Here is an 11,002-nt window from a genome sequence, read left to right as displayed (position 1 = left end):
TTAAGAAACCAGTCAAAAAGGACTTTAAGCTACTGCTTTAAGTAGCTGAAGTAGTACCGACCAAAAAAAGAAATTTCTACTATTTCTTCAAGGCGATTAACCCGGCCTTTTTTAGGAGATACAATTCTTGTAACCAGACTGAATTTCAGCAGGTATGTTAACTGACTGCCACCACGTCAAAAGTATGGAACAAATTATAACCATAAACGAAAAGAAAATTTTACTGATGAACCACACGCAAATTTGTCAACCCCATGCTCTGTTTTGTCGATGGGACGTTGACTAATGACCCGTGCAATGCACGTGATCAACTGGCTGGCAACAGGCTGCGTTGCTAGGAATCATAACAAACGGCGCTGAAATAAGCTCCCAAATGAATGTGATATAAGTTGTAAAACGATGTTTATGACAAAATTTTCGACCATTCCAATGCCAAAAAAACATACGTTCAAGTCAAGCCAAATTAACACATACGTGGCGACGCTCAATGTAGAATGTTTTCTTACAGCTGATAAAACGAGGAAAAGAGGTGAATTCTTGCCAAGCTTTCTCAATGCGTAGCTCGGTGAAACCTGTGCACCAATATTGACAGCGCAGTCATTGGATCCCACTTGAATGACGTAACATCTTGGAAGTGAGACAAAGAACCTTGTTCATTACACCGTGTTGCTCGCGCGTGTAAATTTTTTCACAGAGCACTTTGATCTGCGCTTCTTTTGCGAAGTCATTCCGGCCACTAGCGTTAGTTGTTTTTCACGTCTGTGGCCGTCACTCTGGCTTACTGACCCAGGAATCTATCCAGGGACTGATTTTATCGGAAACAGTCACCATTGCGTCGCAGGTTCAGTGTAATTTTTTTGTATGAAAATGGTGTTCGTACTGAATTTTAAAACCACGAGACACGATGAGAATTCAGTTCGCTCGTGGCGTGGTTTCTCCAGTTTTGTCGCTGTAGCTAAACAGCTGTTTTTTCCTTTTTCATTCTCTAGTGGGACTGTAGATCCTGACCGGCCAACGGACCAGATTTCAAGAATATGGACAAGATATCGAATGGGTCGCCCCCGCCTGGCGAAGTCCACGGACAGGAAATCCTACACGACTCAGTGTATAGCGATGGAGGCTACATCCCACCACAGACTGATTTAAGCAACCATTATGAAGAAGACAACGGAATAGACCTGGAAGGTTATCAACCAACTTATGCTGAAGCTTTTCCACCCCTCCCAAGCGCTCACGTACAAAATTCTACTCCGAACGACACCGGATCAAAATGGCGTACAGCGACTGGTCCCATTCGTTCGACAACAGTAACTCAGGTATTAAGTGAAATTTATTGTATTTCCCGGAAAGCCCGACACCTCACTATAAATTCTTACAAAAGACAGATTGTTTTTTTTGTCCTTTAAGGTTTTATCCTTGGGATCATCAGTAATAAAACAACTTGTTTTGTGTTGATTGAAATCCCGGTTGAAACCCCTCTTTTGGAATAAGCCTCACAGGGAAATTGATACAAAGTTCTTGTCTTTTTGCCCTCTACGATTTAATGATGATTTTGAACGTTATGGTCTCATAGTTTCGAGGAAATCCAAGGAAAGATATTTATTTTCTGCATGCACGTGTCATTGGCTCTTGTAACAGTAAAAAGGAAGCTAGTTCCTCAGTTAGACAAATCAGGATCGAGGTTTCATTAATTTTGTGAAACATTCGCCACGTTTACAGACGAATTTTTCCGGTCAGTCAACAATAATGAACTCCGTGTTTCTTGTTGATTCACAAAAATGTCTCTATTTTTGGCTTTAAAATCGTCTTCACAGTTGAAACTTTCTGAAAAATTGAATACTTTTTCTTTTATTCCCAAACCAAATGGTTTTTTTTGTGACGAAATTCTGATAAAACCGAGGTAGCTTTTAAGTAACTACCCCCCATCAATAATTTAGATCGTCTTCCCGTTCTTGCTTTTCTAGTTGGTAAAATGTTGACATTCTTATGTATCTCTGCTCGTAGACCTTTTGAGGTAGGTTCTACCAGAGTAACGTAGTCTGGTTACGATTAATTCTTCTATTAATTAAAGTACAGTAGTAAAAAGACTTCCGCGTTTACTGTATATGTTTATATCGGGGTTAGAAAACCATTTCAATCCAATTTGCTGTTTTCCTTCAGATTTGGTTCATTTCAAATTTTCAAACGCTAAAAGGCGAAGGCACGCTTGCCTGTGTCTTATTTTTAGGAAGAAGACAAAGGGGATTTGAGAAAGTCTTGTTTGACTCAATTTAAAACTTTTATTTTCGCTTATTATGCAAAATATTATGCTACACAAAAGTGCATTCCTCGCGTGCGCCAACCAGTCAACGATTTACATTTTCTTTAATTGCAACAATGTGTTGACCTTGTTTTTTGAGTATCACACAGATGTAGAGGTTAGTATTATTCTACAAATACTACTGTAGATGGGTTTTCATGCAAATTTTTGAAGGTCCAAGTGTATGTTACATAGCAACGTAACACCAGAATTTTCGTGTGCTGTAGGTGCTCTTCCTAAAATGCGAGAATTAAACGGATGTGCACATAAGACTGTTAATGTCACTACAATGCTCTCGTTTTTTTTTTATATAGAGGATTGTTCTTTAATATTTCTTTAAAATTATTTTTTCATCATTAATCTTTTTAGTGAAAAAACCTAATCCATATACTCTCAAGGGTATTTGTTGCAAAGTTTCAGCATTGATCATTTTCATTGCCCATGCCAGGGCAGTGTTCTCATCAATACAGAAGAAGGCCTTGGTGTTACTCAAGAAGAAACTGAAACAATAGCTTATCATCAGGTTTTTGAATAACAAAACCAGTTTCATTCTTTCACTTAGCTAAAGTTTCCCAGGTAGCAAATTGCAAATAAGTAGTTTTGTCAACCCCCAAAATGGAACTTATTGGTTTGCTCATGTAAACGTTGTTAGGAGTATGTACTGTGTAAAAATTTGTGGAGTTTTGAATATGGTTATTCTATGCCCTATGTTAAATTTCAAAGTTAGACCAAACTATTAATACAGCAGTATTGCTATTCTGAAAACCTGATTTAAACCAACACTAGTTTCCCTATGCCAGTCTACTTTTCTTTGTTTTTCTATCACTATTCCTTTGCTACGTCAAGCTGGCCTGTCCCTTCATATCAAACGAGTATTGACCCATTGACTCCTGGGGATTCTCCATTGACGAGTAAAATCGTCTGGTGTTAGACGGAGTAAAATACTAAGATACTAAGTGTGGCCGGTTTAGGGGTGAATTGGTTAAACAACAAATATTATGTCTAGTTGTGAAACAGTGTGAGAACTTTCTTTGTTTTGCATCAAGCTCTTGGTGTATAATAGAGAAGTTACTTTGACTTTTGTGATCTAAGACCCCACTTTGGCAAATTGTAGGAGTATTTTTTAATATGTCAATCAAGCATCTTGATATACTTTGTACCGCTAAATTAATTAAGCAAGTCAAGACAATGATGAAGTGGAAGTGCATTCTATTCAATGTTAACTCAATTCCAGTTGAATTTGTTTGGTTGCTGCCATGGTAAACCTGTATTACTATGAGCCCAATTTGAGATATTGTTTTTAAACATGTTCTTCTTGTAAAGTCAAAACTGTCAACTCTCTTAAGATGTTTTATAAAGATCACTTTGCAGGAAAATAGTGTTCTTATTTTTGGTCCCTGTCCTGAAGGATCTTGGACATGTATTCTTATCGAGTACCTCTTGGTAGAGTTATTTGATAGGTTTAATTCAGGTCAGTTTGCTCAAAATACAGATAAGCTTTTATGTTGTGCATGAGCTTTATAACCTGATAAAGCACTCCTCGTTAGTATTTGTTATAATTATACAGAATACTCATAAGGCATATCTTGTTTTTCTGATGTGCTAGTATTCTCCTCTAAATATTTGAACCACTGTTGCAAGTCCAGAGGGACACGCTTTTTGTGGACTGTTTAAGAAGTTGTTCGAAAAACGGGTCTAAAAATGCCAATAAAACACTACTGCTTGTTTTTTAAACATTACTTAGTGGTTATGCTGTGTTGCAGCATGTGTGGCTTCGTGTTACAAGTAGTGGGTGGCCAAGGATTTGTCCTTGCAACTTGCAGACACGACACTTTAGTTAGTTTGTAAACATGACAATGTATGGTACTCTAATATTTTTAAACTTAAATTTTGATTTATAAAGAAGTGGGACCCGTGAGTACAGTATCATATGTCAGTGCTGGAAATAACAGTCGATCAGCGGACATTGTCCGACCAAATTTTGAAAATGTCCGGCCAATTTCACATTATGATCTGACACGATGACCGAACATCTCACCAGCACATCTTGAGTTCTCTTCTTCAAGGTGTTGTCATTCAATAAATTATGTCCAGTCCAATTTGTCAAATGTCCGACCAAAAGGAAGATTTGAAAGGACATATGTCCTGTGAATAAAGAAAAACTATTTCCAGCCCTGCATGTGCCCAAGTGGAAGTTTTGCAGCAGTGTGAGAGGTAATAGGTAAATTTATAACGCTCCAAGAAGGTGAAGTGTCTCCACTATTTTTGCAACTTGTTGTAGCACTTGACCAAAATCTTCCTAAATGGGAAGTTCTTGAGAAATCTCGGAATTATAAACTGATTTTTAACACGATTTCACACATATTCTCGGTTTTCACATGACGTCACGACCGCCATGTTGGTGCCCAAAACAAAGAAAAGGCGGCCATGTTGGTGCCCCGACCAAATCCTCCGGGAATTTAACTCTATTATTATGCAAACGCTTCCTTTTGTTTTCGTTAAAAAACATGGCTGTTCAAGGCTGCTGCCTAAGAAAATTTTAAAGGGGCCCTCAGAACTAAATGCTGAGAACTTAGGAGCCCAACATGTGAAGTGAAAGGTGTTGCTGTGAAAAATTAAGGAGCCCAGAGCTATTCTTTGAGAGCCCCAGGCTACCGGGCTCCTGTTAGGCAACAGCCTTGCTGTTGATCATGTGAGTGAAAACCAGCAATTGCGTGCTTTGAACTACTAAATGGCAAAGTATCGTGAATGGCTTGACTCCTTTTTTTTATGGGTTTGGTCAAACATAAAAATTGACAAACCCTCGCGTTTCTTCACTTAAAAAAATCGGAAATCCATTCTGTTGAGCAGTCAAATACTGACTGCATGAGACAAAACTGAACGAGCGAAAAGCCTTAACAATCAAGTTTTTGTCCAAAACAAATCTTGATCACATATGCACAAACATGAAAGTGGTAATGCAATGGTTTGTGTGGAAAAACTTGCATGTTTCATGCTTGAAGAAATGCGTAACAGTCGTTCGCAGTGAACAAGAGTTCTCCATCTCAACTTTTGCTTGCTTCAAATTTCCAAACCTTTTTCTACTCTTTCTACTTTTCCAAAATGTTTCTAACAAAGCATTCAAAACGTTTCTTGGCTGCTTTATTGTCTAACTACAAATCAAAGTGATCTTGATTTCAGTTGGCTGATCAAGGCACGTTATTTCCTTTGTTTTGGGAGGATCTGCCTGATCGGGTTTTCTCATTTGAAAATGCAGGTATTTCGGGTTCCTTTGGAAGAGCGCCGTTACAAAAAACCAAGTGAAAATGCTTTCGGAGATGACCGCCAGAGAGAGATATGCCGTGATATCATGGCAAAGACTGGAGCAGCAATTGAAGTCAGTTCTGGTAAAGATCAAGGCTTGACTATCATGGTGACCGGAAAACCAGGATTTTTGGCCAAAGCCAGGCGCATGGTGCTTACCCAACTTCAAACCCAGGTATGTTATACTTGAAGTGACATCTGGTTCCTGATTGGATGTTTTGTTAATTAAGGTGCTACGGTGATGGAAAACCACTTTCTTTTTTTATTCTGACTTAATTTGAAAGTTTGTTTGCTGAAGACCTAACTGGCTGAATTTTGAGCTTTGATTTTTGTCCAAAGGCTGTTTACTTTGAGTGTAAGTTTTGGATTTCAAGGTCCACCATTACTCACATTTAAATCTGATCAATTGGAGCTCAGAGGGTTGGATTGAGGGAAAAGTGATGTCAGTTACTCAGTAGCTTAAATCTCAGCTTTTGAATGCAGCTTCTTATGTGAGCAAAAAACAAGTTTTAAACTGGAAGCCCAAAACTCCCATGCTGCATATTAATTTATTTAATTTAGCCACATACACATGCATTGAATTCTTAAATTAGTGATGCTCTCTCAAGATTTTAATAGAACTTTAGTAATGGCACACCATTAAAAAGGAAATTCTAGGTTTTTCTTCAAACTAAGGCTTAAAACTTTGGTCACTTAGTTTAGTCAACATAGGAGCACTTTAAAATTGTGAATTGCAATCTGAAATGGTATGTTAAGTTAGATTGTTTCTTTTAATATACAGATGCCCTGCATTCTGTTTGTTATTTCTCTGCAGGCGAATATAGAGATGAAGATTCCGCGAGAGCATCACAAATTTATTCTTGGGAAAGGTGGCAAAGTTTTGCAACAGCTGGAGCTGCAGACTGCAACGAAAATCACCATGCCAAGGGATGGATCGGATACCATCAAAATTGTTGGCACAAAGGAAGGGGTTGACAGTGCACGACATGAAATACAAGTCATTTCTGATGAACAGGTACTTCTTCCATTTCTTTAAACCATTAACTCCTGAAATGAACCAACTCGAGTTTCCCTCTCATTGTCAACTTTAATTGATTTAATATTTACTAACCAGAGATGTATCCAGGTTTTCAAATTTGGAGGTCCTCTGGACCTCTTTTTGAAAATTAGAGGGTCCATTGCAAAATTTTGGGGGTCCAGCTAATTAATATTCAACAATTAATATTCGATATTGCCTCTTAATTGCTGCTGCAGTACCCTTTCAGATTTCTAAATTGCACGAAAATAAAGTCTAATCCCTCCCCAGGAATACGTACTTGAAATGATCAATTTCTTTGAAACTGTTATGCCCATTGATTCATTGATCAAAATATATGGGCTGTCAAAGCTCCATCGATCACATCTGAAAACGTCTCGAGGAATTGGTATGCTGTAGGAACTGTTGGCTCCAGTTGATAAATGATCTAGATCTGCACACCAAAAAAACAAAACAAAACTTAATCTCAATTTTCCGTAAAAGAGCATCATTTATTTTAAGAACACTTGAGGTGTAATTTAGGAACAAAAGAGTAAACAAATGCTCGCGTTACGAGGCCAAAAAAAAAGTCTAGAACAGTGTTGTCGCTGATGTGATACTTTGACAGTCACGTCTTGCCCGTAACGTGAGCTTGGGTCGTCTATGTTTACAGTGTCCCCAATTAGTGCTCCAGCGGTAGAACGACTAGACACTTAAATAAAGTTGCTTTCCTTTTTCCTTTTTACTTCAAACTGTTTTTACTTCCAGCTGATTCAAAATATGCTGCCTCGATAAAATAATGCAGATTATACTTATATCGAAACTTTAACATCACTATTAAGTATTAAAAATGAAAAAAAGGACTTAGAATTTTCTCACTTTAATACCGGATGAAAGATTTACCATGAACGCCAAACTGTTCGCGCCCTTTTCACGAAGTAGACCAAGAGAGGCCCGAGACACTTTCTCGTACCCAGACCCAACGAATGCTGAGATTGCAGAATGTTCAAATTAAATGTTGGGATATCCAAATTGAATGTTGAATGTTTCAATGTCTGAAGTACAGTTGTACTGATCGAGTGTCAAGATTACCGAATGCCAGAATTGGATCTTCGAGCCGCCAATCGATTGTTAGAGTTTATATTTAAGCCTGCGAATTGCCGAATTGAAAGTTTGATTTATGAATTGCAAATTGAATGTTTGAATTACTGCTTTAATTATTAGTTAGAAATTGTTTGTTCTCAATTTTACTTCTTACTTTATTAAATGACATTTTTTTTTTTTCAGGCTAAACTGGCTTTCGAACGACTAAACATTGAACATGTTTACCATCCTTTCATCTCTGGTGCCAATGCAGCAACAATCATGGAACAGACTGGAGCACGCATCAACATACCTCCACCATCAGTTCAGAAAGATGAGATCACCATTGCTGGAGAGAAAGAGGGTGTGGCGAAGGCTACGGAAACTATTTTGGCAATCTATGAGGAAAAGAAGCGCAAGACTACTACTGTTTCCATTGAGGTGAAGAAGTCACAGCATAAGTATGTCATTGGCCCTCGTGGTGGAACTTTGCAAGAAATATTGAATATGACCGGTAAGGAAATAAGTTTCCGGGGTGGTCAGAAAATTTTGGATTAGACATCTGTTTTTAGAACGTATGAGGTGAAAAACAAGGAAAATTATAAATCTGCAAACTACATGTAACAGACAGGTGCAGTTGAGTGGTCGGCCAAGAAGGTGAATATTTTTGCGGATAATCGCCACTTAAAACCTCACTGGTCACACCGCAAGTGCCCAGTGATACTTTGTTGAATGGGGTTTCATGGAAGTTTTTTGCCCATTGCTGTTGAATTCATTGAAATATTTCATACAAATACACCACTATCGACAGCACTTTTCCATTAAACTTGAGTGTGCAACTTTGCACTCTTAAGTTTAATGGAAGAGTGCTGTTGGTAGTGGTGCGTTATTATGAAACATTTCAATCAATCTTGGCTGCGCTCTAAGGAAAAGTTCAAGAAAAGACAAGAAAAGAGTCCCTCCCTTGGTGTAGGGGGTTCCTTGTTCCCTTTAAAAATTTGCTTGTGTTCCCCAAAACCCCTGGGAAGGACTCTTCTGTCTTTTCTTGAAATTTTCCTTAGAGCACAGCCAAGCTTTGAAATGTTTCATAATAATACACCATGGCCATGCTGCCGATGTTTTTCAGGTTCAAAAATAAAAAAAAGGAAAGATAGTGACAGGTGTATGTAATTTTGATCAAGGCAATTGGGTCTAATACAGGTAAACCTTTTGACTGCTTCGTTAGGTTGAAACAAATTTTCAAAAGGCGAATCAATGCCGCTTGATTCCTGTGGAGCTTTCTGTGAAAACTGCTGTGAAACAATGAAACGACAGCGGGCCAAAAGCTATTGTTTTTTTAAACAAGTCGTCTTGATCTGGATGAAAATCCTCACTACAGCACAGAACTTAAGTATTTTTGCCAATATACAATACAATACAATACAATACAATACATACTTAATTGACCGCTCCCCATAGGGGCTTTTCAGGGCCAATGAAACACAACGAAACGACGGAACAGAACAACAACAACTGTTAAGAATCCCAACTGGCCGGAGGCAAACCAGTTGGCTATTTACAAGTGCAGCTGGGAAGTTGAACCAGGGACTACCAGGATCAAATTCAACGAGTGGTTAGAGCGAGTCTTGAACCCGGGATCTCCGGATCTCAAGGCAAGCGCCCTAACCACTGGGCCACACAGCCTCCTCACATCACATCACACTGCCTAACATCATTAGGATGTTAAGATGAATGAGCTTGTTGTGGATTTGAGCAAACTTGAGTATTTTTCTGGATATTGTCAGTAAGATGTTTAGTTGAATGAGCTTTTTTTGGATTCAGCGAAGTGTATCTAAGTTTAGGACATGCAATGATTTGTCACAACACCAAAGACAACACAGGATTGCTCTGTTTCTAAAACAACAACAAAAAACATGATATCTTTAGCTTATTTATTTCGTTTTATCATGCACAGGGGAGAAACAACCATAACCTAAATATATTTTAGCCAAGTGGGTGCAGCAGTCGAAGTAGTAAAAATATTAAATTTGCATAAGGCTGTGATAACTGGTTTATAATTATAAAAATAAATTACACTGCTTCCCGTCTGAGCAGAAGTAACACCTTTTTTTAGAACTATAACCAATAAATGCCTAAGTGTCAAATTTACTTGGCTGTTTTTTGAGAAGGAATCAAAATCTGTGTGGCCGCCAGCCTTCAAAAAGTCATGAATTATGTTGCGTGTGAAATAACGACGAACAGACTTTGAACCGATTGTTTCATAAAAGAAACATTTTCTGAGAGCTTTTGTAAACTGTAACCACCAGCATGTTAAAATATGCTCAAAATACAAAACGCCAGAATGCCCGGCCAGATGACCGGCTAATTTTCCTCACTCGCCTGAAGCCAAATGTTAGTCGTCTCAGGTGACCGGACACCGTTAGAGCACAGCCTTGGTGTGAGCTGTTTCTTTTTGGAGTCTCTTCGTAAACATGTTAATCTTTGGAAAGTTTACGTTTATACATACATTTACAGTTTTTTAACTCTCACGCAAGACAAAATTCCAGTCCTTCGACACGAGACACTCGTCTTGAGAAGAGACGAGACTTTCGTCTCGACAGATAGTGCTAGTTTACTTTTGAGCAGCACTGTACCACTGTGCAATCCAGGGCTCAGACAATACAATACAATCACATTTGCGACTGAATTTTTCGCCTTTGCGACTAACATATCTGGAAAAGTCGCAAAATTTCGACTTGTTTTCACCTACCTTACATACGCTTTTCCGAAACAAAAGGGTTAGCAGTTACCACTTTGCTTTTACTTTTGCTAAAATAAATAAAGAAGTGTCGACAATATTGTTTCTTGTCAAAAATTTTCTCTCAATCTGAAGATAGCGTAATTGTAGCTTAATTTAGCTGTAATAAAGGTAAAGTCACTTTATTTGACGTCGGTATTCCCTTCTGCTACGAGGCTGGTATCTGTCAGTGCTCCGTTGGGGATTTAAAGCTATAGCTACACGGATCAGAGGAAAGTCTAACCCCACGTTGAAGTCACTGAGGATCAAACTGGGGACCTCTCGCTCTGAAAGCCGCACACTAGCCATCTGCGCCACGACTGCTCCTACAATGTTACGTGCACAACCCCATTCCTTTGATCGTTCACCTTTTTCAGTGGTTTCTTTACACAAGCATTGTGGCTTCCTATTTTGTTTCGCCAAATGGTTGACAACACAATGCAGCGTGATGGTTTTGCGAGTAAAATTTACGAAATTTCGACTAAATTTTCGTTAATTTTGGGCCCTGCAATCCCTGCTCCCCTGA

At 38.5% G+C, this 11,002-nt stretch overlaps 1 protein-coding gene across 1 annotated transcript in view; it reads left to right on the top strand.

Moving 5' to 3' along the window:
* Window positions 1–636: 636 nt before the first annotated feature.
* LOC137997758 (vigilin-like) overlaps window positions 637–11,002 on the top strand; it is a 30,047-nt gene continuing 19,681 nt past the window's right edge. Inside the window, exons 1-5 of the mRNA XM_068843994.1 lie at window positions 637–841; window positions 990–1,316; window positions 5,556–5,777; window positions 6,417–6,617; window positions 7,905–8,214. Coding sequence (XP_068700095.1) covers window positions 1,035–1,316; window positions 5,556–5,777; window positions 6,417–6,617; window positions 7,905–8,214 — 1,015 coding nt within the window. The 5' untranslated portion in view covers window positions 637–841; window positions 990–1,034. The remainder of the gene's footprint in view (window positions 842–989; window positions 1,317–5,555; window positions 5,778–6,416; window positions 6,618–7,904; window positions 8,215–11,002) is intronic.

This window comes from Montipora foliosa, chromosome 3 (genome assembly GCF_036669935.1).
Source record: "Montipora foliosa isolate CH-2021 chromosome 3, ASM3666993v2, whole genome shotgun sequence".
Taxonomy (NCBI): domain Eukaryota; kingdom Metazoa; phylum Cnidaria; class Anthozoa; order Scleractinia; family Acroporidae; genus Montipora; species Montipora foliosa.
Note: the sequence above shows the minus strand (reverse complement) of the source record. Positions and strands in the feature narration are given on the sequence as shown.